This window comes from Rhinopithecus bieti, unplaced genomic scaffold, assembly GCF_001698545.2.
Source record: "Rhinopithecus bieti isolate Rb0 unplaced genomic scaffold, ASM169854v2 scaffold_1037, whole genome shotgun sequence".
In the NCBI taxonomy this organism is placed as follows: Eukaryota; Metazoa; Chordata; class Mammalia; order Primates; family Cercopithecidae; genus Rhinopithecus; species Rhinopithecus bieti.
Genome location: NW_016803268.1, coordinates 563,435 through 587,065, shown reverse-complemented (window position 1 = coordinate 587,065; position 23,631 = coordinate 563,435). Strand labels below are relative to the sequence as shown.

The 23,631-nt window shown below is 52.7% G+C and overlaps 1 protein-coding gene across 3 annotated transcripts in view; it reads left to right on the top strand.

Annotated features, from left to right (window-relative positions):
- Positions 1-6,203: 6,203 nt before the first annotated feature.
- Positions 6,204-23,631, top strand: part of SPG7 (SPG7 matrix AAA peptidase subunit, paraplegin) — a 55,981-nt gene continuing 38,553 nt past the window's right edge. The window contains exons 1-4 of one of the 3 annotated variants that reach the window (XR_001885440.1): positions 6,204-7,273; positions 9,189-9,291; positions 11,651-11,740; positions 21,323-21,564. Coding sequence is in view for 2 of the 3 variants with exons in the window: in XM_017871398.1 (XP_017726887.1) it covers positions 7,094-7,273; positions 9,189-9,291; positions 11,651-11,740; positions 21,323-21,564 (615 nt within the window). In the remaining variant the exon portion in view is untranslated. The remainder of the gene's footprint in view (positions 7,274-9,188; positions 9,292-11,650; positions 11,741-21,322; positions 21,565-23,631) is intronic. The other 2 variants (XM_017871398.1, XM_017871388.1) reach the window with 2 other exon arrangements.

The following is a 23,631-nucleotide window of genomic DNA, read 5'->3' as shown; positions in this document are numbered from 1 at the left end:
GAATGAAACGGTGAAGACACAACCATCTGATGACTGGCTGTATCCCAGAGACAAGCAAACATAGCATCCTGTTGGCTACATGGCACATTCAATTCAAAACTGGGAGACCAGGCCAGGTGCAGTGGCTCACATCTACAATCCCAGCACTTTGGGAGGCCAAGGCGGGCAGATCACCTGAGGTCAGGGGTTTGAGACCAGCCTGGCCAACATGCTGAAACCCCATCTCTACTAAAAACTATAAAAATTACCCAGACTTGGTGGCAGGTGCCGGTAATCCCAGCTACTTGGGAGACTAGCAGGAGAATCACTTGAACCCCAGAGACGGAGGTTGCAGTGATGAGCCAGGAATGCACCATTGCACTCCAGCCTGGGCAACAAGAGTGAAACTCTGTCTCAAAAAATAAGCAAAAATAAAACTGGGAGACCAGCCACAGACCAGCAAACCCTTTCTCGCTTCAAATCGCGTATCATTCCCCTAAGGAACACTCCCTGGGACCAGAGACACCTCAAACTAGTTACTTTTAGGAATAGGCTATAAATTGATGCCCAAAGATGATCCTTCTTTCCTAGTAGCTGAACCCATATGAGGCTTCTGAACCCTTGCCAGGGATGTTCAGGAAGGTCCCCTGGCCTCCGGCCAGTGTGAGCAGCCCAGTAGCTAATGGACTTAGGCAACATAGTAAAAAGGGGATTGGCTCATGACAAGGAAATGAAAAGGAACATGCCCCTTCAAGGGACTGGATCTAGGGACACAGGCCTGGCTCTGGGACGCTTATCTCCTGCCTTCTTTTCCACTCTGTGGGCCTGGTCCTCTTCAGCCATGGCTGGCTTCCTCACCAGGTGGAAAGATGCTAACAGCTCTCTTCACAGTTCACCCTTCTAGCTCTGGGACCCGAAAGGCAAAGTCTCTTCTCCAAATACAAATCGAGAGGACGGACTTAACAGGTTTGACTTTCTGTTCCTGAGTTGATCAGTGTGGCTGTGAAGGCTGGGCCTGGGCCTGGTCCATATGGTCAGGAGCCATGAGGAGCTGCCTGGATACGTCTTGCTGAGCAGATCTCAATACACTCATCAATATGCTCAGCAGCCAAGCTGGCCCTCCGTGACCCCGTCACCTGATAATTCATACCCCAGCCAGTCCCTCCCACATTGTCAAAGGTGCGTTTTGGCGACCAGTTTGGCAGAGGTGACGGTCAGTTCTGAGTTGAGGATGGAAAAGGCTGTGGCTCCTGCCCTCTGGTCACTGGCTCTGGGGAAGGGCCCACGTGACGAGGAGCTGAGGCCTCCTGGCAACAGCTGCGTGAGTTCACCCTGGACGGACGCAACGCAGGTCCTCCAGCACCAGTCAGGCTTCAGACGACCACAGCCCTGGCCATCAATCAGCTGGACTGCAAGCTCGTCCAGTCCAAGAGACTAAACGGTCCAGTCGAGCCACTCCCAGATTTCTGACCCTCAGAAACAGAGTGAGGTAAGTATTTGTTGTTTTAAGTTGCCACGTTGGCGAACTTGGAATGCACTGCCCAGGGCTGTGGGGATTCCTGTCACGTGGAGAGGACACAGGCTGTCCCTTCCAGGTCCTTAAACACCTGTCCAAAGTCCCACCCCCAACAGTCTAAAGAAACACCGAGGAATACATGATTATTTAGTCATGCTCAAATTCCTGTACAGGTTTCTTGCTAGCAGAAATGGACTTTCTGCCAGGCGTGGTGGCTCACGCCTGTAATCCCAGCACTCTGGGAGGCCGAGGCAGGCGGATCACCTGAGGTCCGGAGTTCGAGACCAGCCTGACCAACATGGAGAAACCCCATCTCTACTAAAAATACAAAATTAGCCGGGTGTGGTGGCACATGCCTATAATCCCAGCTACTCGGGGCTGAGGCAGGAGAATGGCTTGAACCCGGGAGGCAGAGGTGGTAGTGAGCCGAGATCGCGCCATTGCACTCCAGCCTGGACAACGAGCAAAACTCCATCTCAGAAAAAAAAAGAAAAAAAGATGGAAAGTTCATTTTTTTTTCTTTTTTTTGAGAGAGTTTCATGGTGTTAACCAGGATGGTCTCGATCTCCTGACCTCGTGATCCACCCGTCTCGGCCTCCCAAAGTGCTGGGATTACAGGCTTGAGCCACCGTGCCCGGCCAACGGCCCCATCTTTTAAAGAAAAATAAAATCTGGTTGTACATGGGGTGAGTAAAGCCCAATTAACAAGTGATATGAGAAGTAACTGTTTCCCCAAGAAAGAGCTTCAGGAAGAAAATTTACTAAAATTTACAGAGATGAACTTGTTTGTTTTCAAGCATTCCACAAGGTAACATGTTTTATGTAAGACATCCTCATACTCAACACATACCTTATTGTCCTGCCGGGCTTTGCTTCAGCAGGAAGAGTCGCCATGGGTGCAGCTTTGGCGGCCATCATGGGCGCAGCAGTCCAGGAACTCTGGAGGCCAACAGGCTAACTGCAAAAGCAAATGTGCTTCAAAAGATTTTTGTTGGCCGGGTGCAGAGGCTCATGCCTGTAATCCCAGCACTCTGGGAGGCCGAGACGGGCGGATCACAAGGTCAGGAGATCGAGACCACCCTGGCTAACACGGTGAAACCCTGTCTATACTAAAAATACAAAAAACTACTGGCTGAGGTGGCGGGCGCCCGTAGTCCCAGCTACTCAGGAGGCTGAGGCAGGCGAATGGCAGGAACCCGGGAGGCGGAGCTTGCAGTGAGGTGAGATCCGGCCACTGCACTCCAGCCTGGGCGACAGAGCAAGACTCCGCCCTCAAAAAAAAAAAAAAGATTTTTGTTTAAGTTTAGTTACTGCCGAATTTGGAAAGAAGCAAACAAGCAAACGTAATTATTTCTTCAGATAGTAATAAGGAAGCCTAAATCCTTTTTTTTCTTTTTTTTTTTTTGAGACAAGTCGGTCTGGTGCAATGGCTCATGGCTGTCATCCCAGCTACTCGAGAGGCTGAAGCAGGAGAATCGCTTGAACCTGGGAGGCAAAGCTGCAGCGAGCTGAGATCGCGCCACTGTACTCCAGCCTGGGCTACAGAGTGAGACTTTGTCTCAAAAAAAAAAAGGACAGGGTCTCACTCATCACTTAGACTAGAGTACAGTGGCACGATCTTAACTCACTGCAGCCTCCACCTCCCAGGTTCAAGTGATTCTCATGCCTCAGCCTCCCAAGTAGCTGGGACTACAGGTGTGTTGCTACCACGCTTGGCTAATCTTTTTGTATTTTTAGTAGAGACAGTTTCACCATGTTGACCAGCCTGGTCTTGAACTCCTGACTTCAAGTGATCTGCCTGCCGTGCCCTCCCAAAGTGCTGGGATTACAGGCGTGGGCCATAGCACCCAGCCAGAAGCCTAGATCTTTTTTTTTTTTTTTTTTTTTTTGAGATGGAGTCTCTGCCTCCCAGGTTCAAGTGATTCTCCTGCCTCAGCCTCCCAAGTAGCTGGGACTACAGGCGCCTGCCACCACGCCCAGCTAATTTTTCTATTTTTAGTAGAGACTGGGTTCCACCATGTTAGCCAGGATGGCCTCAATCTCCTGACCTCATGATCCGCCCGCCTCGGCCTCTGAAAGTGCTGGGATTACAGGCATGAGCCACCGCCCCAGCCAGCCTAGATCTTAAAACCAAAAAAAGTCCCAAAGATCAACTTCTGTCTCCAGAATGTTAAATATCATTATTTGATAGATGAAGCAACTTAAGTTTGTAGAGCAGCTTGCCTGAAGTCCTTCAGCTGACAGCAGGAATAAGGGACAGAGCACAGGACGCTGCTGCATTAACAGGGAACAAAGGCATGGGGCCTCCTCTCTGCCCACCTTCCCTTCCCACAGCCCAGGGCTGCCCTAGGCGCTCCTGAGGCCTCCTCTCTGATGGGGCTAGAGCTGAGGGAACCTGGGGTTGGTAGCCATCCAGAGACCTAAGGCGTGCCCTGACCCAAACCAGGAGTCACCAAGAGACTGCCTCTCTAGAGAACAGGCGGGGAAGGGAAGTCGCACCAAGTCCAAGAGCAGAGTTCAGAGGGCTGAGGAGGGGTGACGCGGAAGTACAAATGAGCAAGCAGCAGTTAGGAAGCACAGAAAGAACACACAGGGTGGAGAAGGGAAGGCAATCGTCCTGCTCTGCTGCAGGCTCTGAGGGCAAAGGCAGACCCGGGAGGCCACTCTCGTACAGATTCTTCTTCTTGAATCCAAATCATGGAGTCAAACAAAAAAACCCCAAACCATGGGGCACCCGAATCCTTAAACAAAACCCCTATTGCTTGAGGCTACATGAGCCTCTGCTGCCTGCCACTACAGCCGGGGCTGAAAGTGAGAGTCACGGTTCACCTGTAGGGCCTGGGACGCAGCCAGCCTTCAAAGGACGGTTGTTAAAGAGATGAGTTTGAATAAATGCATCAAAACTCTGTTCCCATACCCGCATTTCCCATGACATCCTAGTAATAACTCTGGATGCCAAGGCTTCCTGGCTCGTCAATTGCCCTCACACACATTTATTGCATTTTATCTTTATAACCACCCTGTGGGAAACCCAAGGCTGATATTAGCCTTGTTTGCAGATAATTATCATCCCCATTTTACTGCTGAGAAGATTGAGGCTTGGGGAAGTTAACAACTTGCTTAAGGTCATAGGCCAAGAAGGACAGAACCCAGTGTTCTTTCCCCAGAGAAAGCCTCTTGCCAACACCGCACACTGCTTCTGATGAATTGCCAGGAAACAATTTTAAATTATCTCAGACAATATTAATAGGACTACATCTTAAACTCTTCCCAAACACATCCAAATGTGTGGACTTTGAGTCACAAATCCTCGGCTGGGCGTGGTGGCTCACGCCTGTAATCCCAGCACTTTGGGAGGCCGAGGTGGGCAGATCACGAGGTCAGGAGATGGAGACCATCCTGGTTAACACTGTGAAACCCCGTCTGTACTAAAAATAGAAAAAATTAGCTGGGCGTGGTGGTGGGCGCCTGTAGTCCCAGCTACTCGGGAGGCTGAGGCAGGAGAATGGTGCGAATCCAGGAGGCGGAGCTTCCAGTGAGCCGAGATCGTGCCACCGCACTCCAGCCTGGGCGACAGAGCGAGACTCCACCTCAAAAAAAAAAGTCACAAATCCTCTGAACGCACAGGCATAACAGGTTGTGGAGCTCGGTCACTTCTTGGACACAAAAAACTCTTTTGGAAGTTTGGTTAGGTTGGTCATGTGACAAGGCTGGAGAGAGGGTGACAGCAGGATGATGGCAAGCTATATAGCCCTCTGACCAAGTCCACCTGATGTCTTTTTTTTTTTTTTTTTGAGATGGAGTCTCGCTCTGTCGCCCGGGCTGGAGCGCAGTGCTGCGATCTCGGCTCACTGCAAGCTCTGCCTCCCAGGTTCACGCCATTCTCCTGCCTCAGCCTCCCGAATAGCTGGGACTACAGGCGCCTGCCACCACGCCCGGCTAATTTTTTTGTATTTTTAGTAGAGACGGGGTTTCACTGTGTTAGCCAGGATGGTCTCGATCTCCTGATCTCGTGATCGGCCCGCCTCGGCCTCCGGAAGTGCTGGGATTAAGCGGGGCGGGGAGGGGCGTGGAATCGCGCCCGGCCCACCTGGTGTCTTTCAATCGGGGAAGGAAAAAAATAGTGGAGGAGGAAATGGCAAGGTTGGATTCATTGCCAAGGCAGACTGTACAATAAGAAGCAAAAGGAAAAGCGGTTCAGTTGTGAAAATCAGTGTTAGCCCTGGGTTTAGGGGGAGGCCCTCTCCACAAACCAACAGAACACCTCCCCAGCCACGAGCACCTCTGCAGAGGCACCCGGCCCACTGGAGGGCTGAGGGCGGATAACACGATACTGAAAACACTTTCCTGAGCGTTTCGGGGCTGAGGAAGAGGGAGGATGACACGCAGCCTACAGACGTTGCAATCTCGTCTTTAGTGGTGGGGGGAGTGCAGGTCCAGAAACCAACCAGACCGGCCCTGAAATTCTGCCTTAACTTCAGAGCTGTGATCCTGGGCCGGTTACTTCCAATGCTTCTGAATCTGTTTCCTTACGTGTAAAATAGAGGTGTTTGCTGCATAGGGTTGTATTACATGGGTGTTCGAGACGGAGCTAGGCACTCGGTGACGTTGGCTGTCGTTCCCAGCATTCATTGTTATGAATTTGGGGAATACAGAAAAGCATAAAAATAAATCGGTCACCCTCACCCTACCTCTGTAACAGACGGTCTAGTCTTTGCTTTTCCTACTCAACGAGCTTTCCAGTTCTTGGCGTCAGCTCTAGACCTAAGGCGGACGGAGGAAGGGGTGGGGGTGGCGGAGGAGCCCACGAGGGACCCTGCCCGGGCCCGGAGTGCAGACCCCGAAGAGGACAGCGCCTCTTCCCGGCTTCCCACAATGGGCTCGCGCAGCGCCCGGGGCAGGACCGAGGCTAGAAGCGAGGTGAGTCAGTCCGAGGGGACAGGACAGGACGGCGCGCTCCTAAGTCAGAGCTCTGCAGACGTCTGCCAGGCCGCGCCGCGCGCTCCCCGCCTCACGACCTTCCTCCTCCCGGGCTGCCCTTCCTGCGGCGGCTGCCACTCCAGTCCTCGTCCTCGGGAGGCTCAAGGCGCAGGAAAACCGCCCCCTTCCTGTGCTCCTCAGCCCGGAAGGGGCCCTCCCGACCCGAAGCCTCCCGCGCCGCCCTCCTCAGCGCGGGCCTCTCCTCGCAGGCGGGATTCCGGCCCGCGCCGTCCGCCCTCGCCTGTAACCGAGCCCTGCGGGTGACGGAGGCTGCCCGGCCGGGAGGCCCCTCGGCCCCGCGGCGCGGGCGGAGCGCGACCACGCAGCCACGACCTGGCCGGTTATTCACCCGCCAGGCCCTGGAAATACAAGGCTGGCGTCCAAAAAAGCCAGAGCACCCGCGGCCTCCTCGCAGACGCGCGCCCCCGTACCGGGGCCTCAGGCAGCCGCAAGGGAGGCGGGCTCGGGCTCGGGCTTCGGGGTGCGGCAGGAGGCGCCCGGGCGCGGCGGGGGAACGGGGGGACCGCGCAGAGCGCTTAGTCCAGGCCCCGCCCCACCCCGCCGCGCAGGAGCCCCGTGGCGCCCCGCGGACCGCGCAGGCGTGGCTTTCAGGCCAACATGGCCGTGCTGCTGCTGCTCCGCGCCCTCCGCCGGGGTCCAGGCCCGGGTCCTGGGCGGCTGTGGGGCCCAGGCGCGGGCTGGAGTCCAGGGTTCCCCGCCGGGTCCTGGAGGGGGCGGCCGTACTTGGCCAGCAGGCCTCCGGGGGACCTCGCCGAGGCTGGAGGCCGAGCCCTGCAGGTAAATCCCCGCGGCATCCGGGCCCCACCTCCCGCCCCGCTCAGCTCTGTATCGCCGCGCCCGGCGGGGCGGGTCGGAGACCTCCGGGCCCCTGCGGTGTGGGAGCCTAAGCCTGTGGGCCCGCGGATCCTCCAGCTGCGGACCTCGGCGCGGAGCGACTGTTGGGGCCCGGGCGCGTGGGCGCTGGGCGGGCCGGGAAGAGGCGGGTCTGGGATCCGCGCAGTCCTCGGCGTGCGGTTTCCCAACCCTTGCGTTGTGTGTGGATGGATGTTCTCTACCTGTCTCCCTGTGGCGTTTTAAAGTGGAATCCTGTAACGGTTTCTGGCGGAGCGGTAATTTACAGTCCGCGCCTGTGGATCGATTCCATCACCAGGAACTCCAGCGCCTTCCAGTTAGGGTGGTCACTGCCGAGTTGGGGGCCCAGGACGTTTCTGTGTGCGCAAAATACCCTGTGGCTGCATGTTGCTGTTGTAATGTAGCTTGGCACGTTATTGATAGAAAGTCTTCGGGCACCGCCTGTGGAGAAGTCTTGTTTCAGGTTCTGCTAAGGAGGGGATAGCATCTCCTCCCGAAAACCAGACCCTGTGTCCTTGAGCTTTTGGGCCGGTGTTTTTTTCTCTGAGCCCTCGCGTAGGAGCTTAGCCCACACCTTTTAGGTTGTTGTTGATTAGGTTATTTTTGAGACAGAGATCTCGATCTGTCTCCAGGCTGGAGTGCAGTGATGCGATCTTGACTCACTGCAGCCTCCGCCTCCTGCATTCAAGCAGTTCTCCTGCCTTAGCCGCCGGAGTAGCTGGGACTACAGGTGCGCGCCACCACACCCAGCTAATTTTTGTATTTTTAGTAGAGACAGGGTTTCACCATGTTGACGAGGATGGTCTCGATCTCTTGACCTTGTGATCCGCCCGCCTCGGCCTCACAAAGTGCTGAGATTACAGGGCATGAGCCACCGTGCCCGGCCATAAAACACATCTAAATGGGAAAATGTTTATCTTGAAAGGAGAACGCTGGAAGTATATACTTGTTAACTGGTTTAGTGCCTGGAAATGTTCTACAAAGAGCCACTCTCTGGTGACAGCAGGAGTCCCGGGTCTGGGCAGCCACTGTGGGCCTTTGGAGAGCTGGGACGCTTCCCTTTCCCCTGCGGAAGCTTCAGGCCATGGGATAGCAGCCAGTGCAGTTGTGTGTTTCGTTTTCTTTCGTCCGGTTTTTTTTTGTTTTGTTTTTTTTTTTTTTTTTTTTTTTTTTTGAGACAGAGCCTTGCTATGTCGCCCAGGGTGGAGTGCGGTGGCCTGGTCATGGCTCCCTGAAGCCTCTGTCTCCTGGGCCCAAGCGATCCTCCCACCTCAGCCTCCCAAAGTGCTGGGATTACAGACATGAGCCACCAAGCCTGACCACTATCGTGATTTTTTTGTTTGTTTGTATTTTGAGACAGAGTCTCCCTTTGTCGCCCAGGCTGGAGTGCGGTGGCGCTATCTCAGCTCACTGCAGCCTCCGCCTCCCAGGGTCACGTGATTCTCCTGCCTCAGCTTCCCGAGTAGCTGAGATTACAGGTGTGCGCCACCACGCCCGGCTAATTTTTGTATGTTTACTAGAGATAGAGATTCACCATGTTGGCCAGGCTGGTCTCGAACTCCTGACCTCGGGTGATCCACCTGCCTCGGCCTCCCACAGTGCTGGGATTACAGACGTGAGCCACCACGCCTGGCCAATTACTGTGTTTTAACCTGTTTACTTGCTTTTGACATTTTGATGTTACCTAAAGCTTTGAAATATTGCTCAGACTATTATTTCATATTTCAGGGCAATGTAGATACTACAAATATCTATTTGAACTGTTAAAACCGATGTTTAGTCCGCATTGCTATGGTACTCTCTAATGTTAGTGTGACGTCCAGTGTTGGGTTTTTTTCAGAGCTTACAGTTGAGACTGCTCACCTCTACCTTTGAAGGGATCAACGGATTGTTGTTGAAACAACATTTAGTTCAGAATCCAGTCAGACTCTGGCAACTTTTAGGTATGTATCTGTTGAAAGAAGCAGCTGAGCATGACAGTGCACGCCTATAGCCTCAGGTGCTTGGGAGGCTGAGGCCAGAGTGTGCTTGAGCCCAGGAGTTCAAGGCTGAGGCTGCCGCTGCACTCCAGCCTGGGTGACTGAGTGAGATGAACCGAGATCGCGCCACTGCACTCCAGCCTGGGTGACGGAGTGAGATGAACCGAGATCGCGCCACTGCACTCCAGCCTGGGTGACGGAGTGAGACTCTGTTTCTAAACAAAAAAGCACAGAAGAGATGAGGCAGAGATTGTTTTCTTTTTTTTTATTTTATTTTAGAGACGGAATCTCGCCTTGTCGCACAGGTTGGAGTGCAGTGGTGTGATCAGAGCTCACTACAGCCTAGACCTCCTGGGCTCAAATGGTCTTCCCCGCTTTGCTTCTGGAGTAGCTAGCACTGCAGGCATGTACCATCACACTCGGCTAATTATCTTTTGTAGAGATGAGGTCTCACTTTGTTGTCCAGGCCCAAAGGGGCCTCTTTACTCCCCTAACCCACAGTTGTAGAGCCTTGACCTCTAGGGCTCGAGTGATCCTCCCACCTCAGCCTTCTGTAGAGCCAGGACTCCAGGCACACACCACAGCGCCTAGCTAATTTTTGGGGGGTATTTTTTTTGTAGAGATGGGAGTTTGTCACGTTTCCCAGGCTGGTCTTGAACTCCTGGACTCAAGCAGTCAGCCTTCCTTGGCCTCCCGAAGTGTTGAGATTACAGGCGTAAGCCACCGCACCTGGCCAAGTTGTCCTTTTTTAAAAAAAATTCTGCTGTATTCTAGTAACTGGGCTCCTTGGAAAAGGTTTTTCATGTTATCTAGTCAGCTGCAAGAATGTTTACTAAGGATTTACAAAGTGACTTCAGATGTTTTATATCCACACAATCACTAAAAATACCCTGCAAATAATTTGCTCTTCAATAAATCGTTTAATGAAACCTTGTGACGTTCTTTGGTCTCTCTTGACTTTCAGGATTGACACCTCTCACCTTTATTTCTCGCTCCCCTTTATGGGGTTGGAGCAGGGAAAAAGTAAAATATTTCTACTCCTGACATTAAACAGCCTTGTGCCAACACATGGGTAGGGAGAGTGCTGTGCCCATTGACTGGCTGTGCGCCAGCAACCTGCCCATCTGCTGTCAGTGTTTAATGTCAGCCCATGGGTGCCCGTGGCTGTAAACAGGAAGCACATGCTTCAGCCCTCTCAACACCTGAGGTTACGTGCAAGTGGCAACCAGGGTCGTTTCATTGGTGAAGCCGTTCATGTCTTTGTGAAGAAAGTTACATTTCAGGTCAAGGTTGTGAAACTCTTTCCCTACTTTTAGTATTCTTTGAGACAGGGTCTTGCCCTGTTGCCCAGGCACAGTCTCTACTCACTGCTGCCTCAACCTCCTGGGCCAAGGTGCTCCTCCCACCTCAACCTCCTGAGTAGCTGGGAGGTCAGGCCTGTGTCACTGTGGACAGGTACATTTGTTGTTGTTGTTTTTTAAGAGATGAAATTTTGCCCATGTTGCCCTGGCTGGTCTTGAATTCCTGGGCTCAAGCCATCCTCCTCCATTGGCCTCCCAAAGTGCTGGGATTACAGGCGTGAGCCCCTGCACCTGGCCTCTCCCATTTGTAAACGCTGATTTGTTCAGATTTTGGGCAAGGAGTGTCGTACCAGCCCCTCTTGGTCGTGGCTGGGCTGCTGCTGTTGCCACCTCTCTGGAAGCCACTTGTGAGTCAGAGTCTTGCTCTGTAACCCAGGCTGGAGTGCAGTGGTGCGATCTCAGCTCACTGCAACCTCCGCCTCCCAGATTCAAGCAGTTCTGCCTCAGCCTCCCCAATAGCTGGGATTACAGGCACCTGCCAGCACGTCCAGCTAATTTTTGTATTTTTAGTAGAGACAGGGTTTCACCCTCTTGGCAAGGCTGGTCTTGAACTCCTGACCTCATGATCCACCTGCCTCGGCCTCCCAAAATGCTGGGATGACAGGCATGAGCTCCTGCGCCTGTTTTAAGTTATTTTAAAGCAACTTCATCTATTAAAGGGATTCATGATATTTTCCCAAATTTGTGTTCATAACTACTTTTTGTTCCCTCCCATTAGCAATTTAAATAGCAAAGATATTCAACTTCATAAGTTAAAGTAGTTTATTATTCTGTAATTAGGAAATACTGGACTAAGTAATATGGGAAATACTTTATTTCAAATTTATAAATCTTATGGATATAAGTAGGTTTTTCAGATGGTTTCTGTTTTGCTTTGTTTATTTAGGAGTACACTGTTCTCCTGTATGCCTCCCCTGTGGTTGCAAACATCCATTGTTAAATCCTTTCTCTATTTCTTATAGGTGGTACTTTCTATTTTAACACCTCAAGGATGAAGCAGAAGAATAGGGAGAAGGAGAAGTCGAAGGGGAAGGCTCCTGAAGAGGACGAAGGTACATTCATCTAATGTTCATCAGTCAGTGACTCCCTCTGGCTGTGTTCATGTCTCTGTTCTCCTCTGAGCAAGGTGAAACCTGTCTGGAAAGTGGGGAGATGGGCCGGGTGCAGCGGCTCACACCTGTAATTGCAACACTTTGGGAGGCCCAGGTGGAAGGATCACTTGAGTCCTATGCCACATAGCGAGACCCAATCTCACTAAAAATTAAAATAAAAGGTCGGGTGCGGTGATTCACACCTGTAATCCCAACACTTTGGGAGGCTGAGGCAGGCAGATCACCTGCAGCCTGGCCAACATGGCGAAACCCCATTTCTACTAAAAATACAAAATTAGCCGGGCATGATAGCGCATGCCTGTAATCCCAGCTACTCGGGAGGCTGAGGCAGGAGAATTGCTTGAACCCAGGAGGTGGAGGTTGCTGTGAGCCGAGATCACACCACTGCACTCCAGCCGGAGCAACAAGAGCAAAACTCCATTTCAAAAAAAAAAGAAAATTTAAATTTAAAAAGACCCTATCTACACGAAAAGAAAAAAAAAAATAATTGGCCAGGCATGGTGGTGTGTGCACTTGTAGTCATAGCTACTCAGGAGGTAGGAGGATCGCTTGAGCCCAGAAGTTGGAGGCTCAGCTTCAGATTCACAGCCCTAAGGGGCATCAGGGTGGAAGTCAGCTTCAGGAATGCTTTGCTTTTGGATCCTTGAGGCCTCTCGCTGGAAATCAGCGTTGGCAGATGGACGCCCTGCACAGCAGAGCTCATCTTTCTAGAAAGACACCTGACCTTTGAAGGACAGTGAGGAACTGTCATATGGACTTCTTTTTTTCCCATGTTGCTTTTCAGGAAAGCTTTCAGGATGTGGAAATGATAGTTCGGCTACTGGATGATGGGGTGATTATTGTGAATTCGAGTTTAGCAGGAGTTCGTTTCAGGAGTGACGTCCTGGTTGGTTGATTTTGGGTGAGATGCTGCATTTGCCAAGGCCAGGGACAGCTTTACTCTGTGCGAGAGGAGCTCTGACTCTCCCTGCTGGGCTCTGGAGGGGAGGTCATGACTGTGGGAAGAGACACCAGTGTTCTCAGGTGGACTCAGTTTAGGTGTTTCTGGCTTTAGGCTCATCTTCAGCATCCTGTTGGTTTTACAGTAAGTGTCAGTGCCTACAGCCACTCAGAACTATCTTTTAAGAGACTTCTGAATCTTCATACGAAACTGTTTTGAATTGATTTCAGGGCTCTTCCCCTGTAGTCTTCAGCATTTCAATAAAGTGTGTCCTTTGACTTTTTTTTTTTTTTTTTTTGCCAGAGTCTCACTCTGTTGCCCAGGCTAGAGTGCAATGGTACGATCTTGGCTGAATGCAGCCTCCGCCTCCTGGGTTCAAGCAATTCTCCTGCCTCAGCCTCCCAAGTAGCTGGGCTTACAGGTGCCGCCACCCTGCCCAGCTAATTTTTTGCTTCTTTGTTTGTTTTTGAGACAAGAGTCTCGCTCTGTCACCCAGGATGGAGTACAGTGGCTCAGTCTCTGCTCACTGCAACCTCCACTTCCTGGGTTCAAGTGATTCTCTTGCCTCAGCCTCCCATGTAGCTGGGACTACAGGCGCCCGCCACCACACCCTGTTAATTTTTTGTATTTTTAGTAGAGATGGGGTTTCACCGTGTTAATCAAGATGGTCTTGATCTCCCGACCTCCTGATCCGCCCACCTCAGCCCCCCGAAGTGCTGGGATTACAGGCATGAGCCACCACGCGCAGCCTGATTGTCTTTTTTTTTGAGATGGAGTTTCACTCTTAATTGCCCAAGCTGAAGTGCAATGGCACAATCTCGGCTCACTGCAACCTCCGACTCCCGGGTTCAAGCAATTCTCCTGCCTCAGCCTCCCGAGTAACTGGGACTACAGGTGCCCACAACCATGCCCGGCTAATTTTTTGTATTTTTAGTAGAGACGGGGTTTCACCATGTTACCCAGGATGGTCTCAATCTCCTGACCTCGTGATCTGCCTGCCTCGGCCTCCCAAAGTGCTGGGATGACAGCCGTGAGCCACCTTGCCCGGCCAAGCTATTGTGTTAGGTTTATTCTGTTTTGGGTTGAACTGTGGTTTGCCTTGAGAAAATAATGTCTGCTAAATTTGCATTAGAGGATAATTGTTTACTGAGCCAAATAATCTTTCTTGTGAGAACCTATTTTGGGTTTCCCCTCGGCCTTCTGCTGTGGTTGTGGGGGGAGTTGGTTTGTGTGGGTTTTCAGGACTGTTGACTACATCAGATACACGCAGCACATCAGACATGCACAGTTCCAGCTCTTGGACAGGCCTTCAGCTGAACTGCATCGGGTCTGTTCACGTGAAGATTCTTTTGCCACCTCTTTAAATGAAAGAACCATACTGAATGTGGCTTAGAAACAGCTTTGCCAGCTGTGCAGAATGATTGTAAGTAGTGGTTGCCCAAAAAGTAGAAAAGTAGTTGCTTGGAATACCACTCACTGATAATGCGGGTTAATCTGGAAGGAATTATGCTGAGTGAAAAAAGGCAGACCCGAAAGATCACATTCCGTATGGTTTTCAGTTTTTTATAGAGCATTCTCTAAAGACAAAAATTAAAGAGATGGAACACAGATTCGTGGTTGCTAGGAGCTAAGGATGGGGAGGGAGACAGCCCAAGGGAGCCTGTGGTTGGACTGTTGCCTGCCTGGGCTGTGGTGAGCACATAAGCATGCACACTGCGCGTGTCACTGGACGACCCCAGGAAGCTTGGCGGACTGTCGTGGTGGGAGAGCCCAGCTGTGATGCTGTTCATAGTTTGCAAGACGGAACCACTGGGAGCAGGTGGACAAGGTACTGCTCCGTGTCATTTCTTTCTTATTTCTTTCTTTTTTTTTTTTTTGAGACAAGGTCTCCCTCTGTCACCCAGGCTGGAGTGCAGTGGCTCGATCTCTGCTCACTGCAACCTCCACCTCCTGAGTTCAAGCAATTCTCCTGCCTCAGCCTCCTGAATAGCTGGGATTACAGGCACACGCCACCACACTCAGCTAATTTTGTTTGCTTTTAGTAGAGACGGGGTTTCACTATGTTGGCCAGGCTGCTCTCGAACTTCTGACCTTGTGATCTGCCCACCTCGGCCCTCCCAAAGTGCTGGGATTACAGGCGTGAGCCACTGTGCCCGGCCTGCTCTGTACCATTTCTTAAAACTACATGAGAAACTACAGTTACTTCACAGTCAGAAATTTAACTAGAAAAAACGTGGTTGCTAACTTTTTTTGTTTTCTTTTTTTGAGATGGAGTTTCGCTCTTGTTGCCCAGCCTGGAGTGCAATGGTGTGATCTTGGCTCACCACAACGTCTGCTTCCTGGGTTCAAGCGATTCTCCTGCGTCAGCCTCCCGAGTAGCTGGGATGACAGGCATGCGTCACCACACCTGGCTGATTTTTTTTGTATTTTTAGTAAAGATGGAGTTTCTCCATGTCGGTCAGGCTGGTCTCGGACTCCTGACCTCAGGTGATCCGCCCGCCTCAGCCTCCCAAAGTGCTGGGATTACAGGTGTGAGCCACTGTGCCCGGCAGCAGTTCCTAACACTTTCACAGAACTGCTTATGGAAAACGCCCCCTTTTCTGTGAAGTGTGAATACCTCAAGGTGGAGCCCCTGCCCCGGAGGCCTCTCGTCTATCAGGGTCAGGTGTGGCACTTGGGGCTGTTGCCTTCAGGGGTGGTTTCAGAGTGGGATAAGCCTGCTATGGCCCCTGTGGCTGCTTCCCTGCTTTCTTGAGACTCAGTGGTATCAGCCTTTTTTTTTTTGGACGCAGTCTCGCTCTGTCGCCCAGGCTGGAGTGCAGTGACGCGATCTCGGCTCACTGCAAGCTCCGCCTCTTGGGTTCACGCCCTTCTCCTGCCTCAGCCTCCCAAGTAGCTGGGACTACACGTGCCCGCCACCACACCTGGCTAATTTTTTTTGTATTTTTAGTAGAGACGCAGTTTCACCGTGTTAGCCAGGATGGTCTCGATCTCCTGACCTCATGCTCCGCCCGCCTCAGCCTCCCAAAGTGCTGGGATTACAGGCGTGAGCCACCGCGCCCGGCTGTCAGCTGTTTGTTTTTAGATGACTGACTGAGGTGAGTCATGTGATCATAATATCCAATTGTCAACAATTGACTTTTTTTCTCGAAGAAGGATTTTGGCAACAAAACTTGCCAGTGGTCCTGAAGGCTGCCGTCCACGAGGTGTGCATATGAGGCTCAGGAGGCATGTGCGTTTCTTGAGCGCTGTGGCAGCGGCACTGCCTCAGGAACACAGGCAGCCGGTGCTGAGGTCACACCCCCCGTTCTCTGTGAGCTGGCATCCTGAATAACCGTCCGGGAAGCACGCAGGAGGAAGGTGCCTGCAGTGCTGGCTACGCCGGCACAAATGGCCACAACACTGGAGGTGTGGCAACAAGAGGTGCGTCAGGCAGCTCAGTGGAAGGGACGTGCTGGAGGTTTGGGCTAGACAGAAGTTGAGGACTTCATGGGAAGGAGGTGGGGGGTCTTCCAGGCAGAGGAAGTGCCTTTATGCCTAGAGTGCTTTTATTTGTTTGTTTGTTTTGAGATGGAGTTTCGCTCTTTGTTGCCCAGGCTGGAGTGAAGTGGCACAATCTCAGCTCACTGCAACCTCCACCCGCCAGGTTTAAGCGATTCTCCTGCCTCAGCCTCCCTAGTAGCTGGGCTTGCAGTCGTGTGCCACCACGCCTGGCTCATTTTTGTAGTTTTAGTAGAGATGGGGTTTCACCATGTTGGCAGGCTGGTGTTGAACTCCTGAGCTCAGGTGATCCGCCCACCTCAGCCTCCCACAGTGCTGGGATGACGGCCCCAGCTAAGTTGTTTTCTCTTGTTGGTTTGTTTCCCTGTAGAGATGGGTTTTCGCCATGTTGCCTGCTGGTTTCTAACTCCTGGACTCAAGTGATCCACCTGTCTCGACTCCCACAGTGCTGGGATGACGGGCGTGAGCCACTGCGCCTGGCCCAAATTTCTTAAGGTTCATTTCCTTAAAGTTTCAGAAGTAGGATTTTTGAATTAAAGAAACTAAATACTATGTACGGCACTTGATACATCCTGCCAGGCAGTTATCAGACAGGGTTGTGCTGCTTTACACCACCCCAGAACATGAGCAGGGCCTGTTTGCGGACCCTCCTTGGCCTGGCTCTCGAGGCATCCGCCTGCGTGTGCTCATGGAGCAAGTGGATTTTCCCTGCGTTGCCTTCACTTGTGGCTGGAAGAAGGTTCTCTGTGCTCCTGTGTTCTGGGTGTTCTGTTGGCCTCCTTCCTGCCACTGAGGAGGCCACGGAGGCCAGAGAGGACTCGCTGAACAGCGAAACGATTGGAACCTAAGGAGCTTCAGAAAGAGGTGTCATGATGGGGCTAGGCTCTCCTGAGGGCTGTGTGGCCTCAGAGTCTTGTTGAGCAGATCCTGCTCCCTGATGCAGTGGGACTAAGAGCCAGCCTGTGTCACACACCTGTGGATTAACATGCCTGGCTGACCCTCGCTGGAGAAGGGCTACATGTTTGTGATGAAAGCAGAAGTGTTTACTGTTGACCAAATCCAAGCTGTCATTTTACTTTTATTGGAAATTCTTTGGCTGGGTGCAGTGGCTCACACCTATAATCCCAGCAGTTTGGGAGGCCGAGGTGGGAGGATCACCTGAGCTCAGTCATTTGAGACTGGCTTGGGCAGCAGTGTGAGACCTCATCTTCTACTAAAATGTTGAAAATTAGCCAGGCGCAGTGACGTGGACCTGTAGTCCCAGCTACTCGGGAGGCTGAGGTCGGAGGATCACTTGAGCCCAGGAGGTCGAGGCTGCAGTGAGCCCAGGTGTGCTCATGGAGCACTGTGGGTTTCTCTTGCAGTGCACCACCGCTGTCCAGCCTGGGTGACAGTGAGACCCCATCTCAACAAAAATAAAAAAGAGAAGAAAATGGGACACTGTTGATATGATCACAGAGCTTCTGAAGGAGCAGTGTTGGTCGTGATTCCAGATCGTCCCTCCGGGGCAGCTAGAGTAGCTGCTAGGAAGTGTTTCTCACAGTTTCCCAGGGCGCCCCATGTTTCTAGTAGAAAACACAATTGGTAATTAAGTATTGGAAGTAGATAGTTTCTAATAATTAGATACTCTGAGAACATGAATTTGCTCTCTGAGGCCAGGCGCGGTGGCTCATGCTTGTAATCCCAGCACTTTGGGAGGCCGAGGCAGGTGAATCACGAGGTCAGGAGATTGAGACCATCCTGGCTAACACGGTGAAACCCCGTCTCTACTAAAAGTACAAAAAATTAGCCGGGCGTGGTGGAGGGCGCCTGTAGTCCCAGCTACTGGGGAGGCTGAGGCAGGAGAATGGTGGGAACCCGGGGGGCGGAGCTTACAGTGAGCCAAGATCCGGGCACTGCACTCCAGCCTGGGCGAGAGTGAGACTCCGTCTCAAAAATAGTAATAATAATAGGCTGGGCGTGGTGGTTCATGTCTGTAATCCCAGCACTTTGGGAGGACGAGGAGGGTGGATCACGAGGTCAGGAGTTTGAGACCATCCTGACTAACACGGTGAAACCCCGTCTCTACTAAAATAATACAAAAAAATTAACCAGGCGAGGTGGCGGGCGCCTGTAGTCCCAGCTACTCGGGAGGCTGAGGCAGGAGAATGGCGTGAACGCAGGAGGCGGAGCTTGCAGTGAGTTGAAATCACACCACTGCACTCCAGACTGGGTGACAGAGCAAGACTCTGTCTCAAAAAATAATAATAATAATAGTAATGAAATCCAGGCCGGGCGCGGTGGCTCACGCTTGTAATCCCAGCACTTGGGGAGGCCGAGGCAGGCAGATCATGAAGTCAGGAAATCGAGACCACGGTGAAACCCCGTCTCTACTAAAAATACAAAATTAGCCGGGCTTGGTGGCAGGTGCCTGTAGTCCCAGCTACTCAGGAGGCTGAGGCAGGAGAATGGCGTGAACCTGGGAGGCAGAGTTTGCAGTGGAGTCAGGATCGCGCCACTGCACTCCAGCCTGGGCTACAGAGAGAGACTGTCTTAAAAAAAAAAAAAAAAAAGGTAATAAAATACAAAATTTGCTCTCTGAAATAAGCAGTGGGCTTTATGTAACTGCCTTTGTGAATAGGAGCTTGAGGTATTAGATGCACAATTAGAATTGATTGTAACAAGACACAGTGATATCTAAAATACACCTTCATATTTTCAAAGCAATTATTTTGCCAAACCTTTTCAGTAGGTTGCATTTTGTGTTTTTAAGCTGATTGAAAAATTGTTTGAATTCATCTACAATGATGATTGGAAAGGAAGGTGGTACGTGGGACGTGCCCAGGCCTGGCTTTGATGCCAGCATGAAGTCCCTAGACAGTGCGGGAGGAACAGAACTGTGAGTGAGTCTCAAGCACACGTGAACCTCTTGTCCCCACTGCTGGGTCCGTGGCACTGGGTCCGCAGGCACAGGTGTTCCGGAGATGCCATCGTTCCCTCTGCTGGATCCATGGCGCTGTGTCCGCAGGTACAGGTATTTTGGAGATGGTGAGACCAAGTGGGCTTCCCATCTGAGGGTTTGGCCCTCGGACTCGCCTTTGTGTCCTTGTCCCAGCCCTGCCTGTGTCTGGGTCTCGGCTCTTGCTCTGAGCAGGTGTGTGTAATGAGGTCAAGTTCCTTGTGCACAGACAGCTAGGAGTACTGGTAACCAGTTGAAGCTTTGGTTTGAGAGATTTGGACCCGTCTTGGGGGAGCTCCCCATGGAGAGGTTTGCTGTAGACACCGGCTGTGCACGGGTGACGGCACAGGTCTGTCGCTGGCCTCACCAGGCAGCCCTCCTGCTCCCGGTGTAAAGCAGAGGTGCTGCAGGCTGTAGAGACCTGGGTCCGTGGGTGAGATCCTGTAGGAAAGCACTGTAGACAAAGCACGTCATCCACACCCTCCCCAGAGCTGGAGGAGAGACTTACCTGCCTAGGGGGTTTGAAGGAAGACCGGCTTGGCTTGTGGTGGTCACTGTTGGGAGCCCGCCTGGCTGCAGGACTGCTTCCCACCTGGGCCCTGGGCTGCGAGAAGTGACCCCTGCAGGCACGTTGCGCGGTGGCCATCCTGGCTCTCCATTTCCCCACCATGCCCTCCTCAGAGGCATCTGCTGGCTTCCCTGCCTGGCGCTGTTTTCATGCCTCCTTGCAGGCCCCCAGGAAGGGTGAGTGAGCGCCCGCCGCTCCAGATCTCCTTTGCGCTGGCCCCAGGCTGGACTTGAGTCGGTCTCCTGCTGCCTGCGGGGTGCACCTGTCCACCTCCCCTCGAGGTATCCCAGTGTCTCGAAAACAGGGGCCGAGTGTCTTTTCCATCCTCTGAGAGCCTAGCATGCTGCCGCCTTGTCTTCAGTAGGGTGTTAATAACTGAGGAAGGTGATGTGGAAGAATTTACCTGATACTTCTTACAAAGAGTTGGTCTCTGGGAAAATTCTAGAGCCAAGTGGTCTGGAGTATATGCCTTTAGACTGAATAGTGTATCTGATGATATTTTTAAGTTCTATTTTCAGTCTGGGCGTGGTGGCTCACGCCTGTAGTCCCAGCTCTTTGGGAGGCCGAGGTGGGCGGATCCTCAGGTCAGGAGTTCGAGACCAGCCTGGCCAACATGATGAAACCCTGTCTCTACTAAAAATACAGAAATTAGCCAGGCGTGGTGGCGGGTGCCTGTAGTCCCAGCTACTCGGGAGGCTGAGGCAGGAGAATTGCTTGAGCCTGGGAGGTGGAGGTTACAGTGAGCCGAGATAGTGCCATGTACTCCAGCCTGGGTGACAAGAGTGAAACTCCGTCTCAAAACACAAACAAACAAAAAGTTCTATTTTCAGATGTTGTGATAAATAACCTACAGGTTTCTGTTAAATGCTACTCATTCTGATGAGTGAAAAGTTCAGAATGGTTGTTGGTAGGGTGTCTTCCCAACTGAAGACCGTTTCCAAGGGTCTTCAGTGGGATTGGGAAGGTATTATTTCTTGAGGCAGGTTGTGGTAAAAGGTATTTGTTTTAATTGCTTCTAATAATTTATGTATATATTTTGATATTTAGTATTTGATCAGACTCCAAGCGACTGGATTCATGGCCATTGTGAGCATGCACTTTGCAGTGGGAGAGCTCGCTGCGTCTGTGATGGCTCAGATGGCCTGGGACAGTCATTTGTTTTTTGAGACACGGTCTTGCTCTGTCACCCAGGCTGGAGTGCAGCGGCGCAATCATGGCTCACTGCAACTTCGACCTCCCGCCTCGGCCTCCCGAGTAGCTGGGACCACAGGCGTGCACCGTTGGGCCCGGCTCTGAGTGTTTGGATTTAGAAATGGTTTCCTCTTGTCTCAGGCGAGAACCACTCCGGCTCCTCGCTGAAGTGACATCAGCGAATGAAGTGTTGGTGACCTCAAACAGCACACCATTAGTCTTTGTCTCTGATAACTTCGGGGAAAAACTGGCGAAAGTGCAGGATCTTTCGTGCAGGACGCTGCCCCTCCCAGTCCAGTTGAACTTTCCCAAAGAAGCTCTGGATGTCACCCATGTCTGACGCTCACATGTGTGTTTCTCCCCTTTGCTTCTCTGCTGGCTCAGAGGATAGGAGACGTCGTGAGCGGGATGACCAGATGTACCGAGAGCGGCTGCGCACCTTGCTGGTCATCGCGGTTGTCATGAGCCTCCTGAATGCTCTCAGCACCAGTGGAGGCAGCATTTCCTGGAACGACTTTGTCCACGAGATGCTGGCCAAGGGTGAGGTGCAGCGTGTCCAGGTGGTGCCTGAGAGCGACATGGTGGAAGTCTACCTGCACCCTGGAGCCGTGGTGTTTGGGCGGCCTGTGAGTGAGGGTGTAGGTGCCTGTGAGGGTTGGGCAGCCTGTGGACGGGTGTAGGCGCCTGTGAGTGAGGATGTGGGCGCCTGTGAGTGAGGGTGTAGGTGCCTGTGAAGTGAGGGTGGGTAGGTGGCCTGTGATGAGGGTATGGGGCCTGTAAGTGAGGTGTAGGCGCCTGTGAGGATGTGGGCACCTGTGAGGTGTGGCGGCCTGTTGAGTGAGGTGTAGGTGCCTGTGAGGGTGTGGCGCCTGTGAGTGAGGGTGTGGGCGCCTGGGAGGGTGTAGCCCTGTGAGTGAGGGTGTGGGAGGCCTGTTGAGTGATGGTGCGTGGGTGCCTGTGGGGGTGTGGCGCCTGTGAGTGATGGTGGTGAGCGCCTGTGAGGGTGTAGGCGGCCTGTGGAGTGAGGGTGTGGGGCGCCTGTGAGTGAGGGTGTGGGCGCCTGTGGGAGTTGAGGTGTGGGCTGCTGTGAGTGAGGGTGTGGGCGCTGTGGAGTGAGGGTTGGGTGGGCGCCTGTGAGTGAGGGTTGTGGTCGCCTGTGAGTGAGGGTGTGGCGCTTGAGTGGGGTGTTGGGCGCCTGTGAGTGAGGTGTGGGCGCATGTGAGGTGGGGGCGCCTGGAGTGAGGGTGTGGGCTGCCTGTGAGTGAGGGTGGTGGGGGCCTGTGAGTGAAGGGTGTGGGCGCCTGTGAGTGAGGGGTGTGCGCTGCCTGTGAGTGAGGGAGGTGGGCTGCCTGTGAGTGAGGGTGGTGGGCTGCTGTGAGTGAGTGGTGTGGGGCTGCTGTGAGTGAGGGTGTGGGGCCTGTGATGAGGGTTGGGCGCCTGTGAGTGAGGGTGTGGGCGCCTGTGAGTGAGGGTGGTGGGCGCCTGTGAGTGAGGGTGTGGGCGCCTGTGAGGTGAGGGTGTGGGCGCCTGTGAGTGAGGGTGTGGGGCCTTGCCTGGAGTGAGGGTGTGGGCGCCTGTGAGTGAGGGTGTGGCGCCTGTGAGTGGGGTGTGGGCGCCTGTGAGTGAGGGGTGTGGGCGCCTGTGAGTGAGGGTGTGGGCGCCTGTGAGTGAGGGTGTGGGCGCCTGTGAGTGAGGGTGTGGGCGCCTGTGAGTGAGGGTGTGGGCGCCTGTGAGTGAGGGTGTGGGCTGCCTGTGAGTGAGGGTGTGGGCTGCCTGTGAGTGAGGGTGTGGGCGCCTGTGAGTGAGGGTGTGGGCGCCTGTGAGTGAGGGTGTGGGCGCCTGTGAGTGAGGGTGTGGACACGGGCCGTTGCCATCCTTTTGGATACCTGCAGTTGAGGGCATACTTCCTTCTCATGCTGGGCCCTCAGCCCATTGATTTGCATTTATTTGGTTGTCTTTGTCTTTTTTTCACTTTAGTTTTTTTGTTTGTTTGTTTGAGACAATCTCACTCTGTTGCCTAGGCTGAAGCGCAATGATGTGATCTCCACTCACTGCAACATCTGCCTCCCGAGTTCAAGTGATTCCCCTGCCTCAGCCTCTCTGGTAGCTGGGATTACAGGCGTGCACCACCACACCTGGCTAATTTTTGTATTTTTAGTAGAGAGAGGGTTTCTCTATGTAGGGCCAGGCTGGTCTCGAACTCCTGACCTCAGGTGATCTTCCCACCTTGACCTCCCAAAGTGCTGGGATTACAGGCGTGAGCCATCATGCCCAGCCAGATCTGGTAACTTTAGATTCCAAGAGTGCGTCAGAACCTGTGCTTGGAGCATTTTAACCCTGAACAGTGTGTGGACCAGTGATTAGGAAAGTGGTCTAGGGTTGGTGTGGCCTAGCCGAGGGTCTGGAAATGACCATGGCCTCCACCAGAGCTTCTGCCCCTTTGCTGGGTTACTCAGGATTCAGAATTTCCTTCTCTTTTCTTTTCTTTCTTTTTTTTCTTTTGAGACAGAGTCTCCCTCTGTTGCCCAGGCTGAGATGCAGTGGTGTGTGATGTAGGCTCACTGCAGCCTTGACCTCCTGGGCTCGAGTGATCCTCCCACCTCAGCCTACCCTGTAGCTGGGATTGCAGGTGTGCACCACCACACCTGGCTAATTTTTTTTTTTTTTTTTTTTTTTTTTTTTTTTTTTTTTTT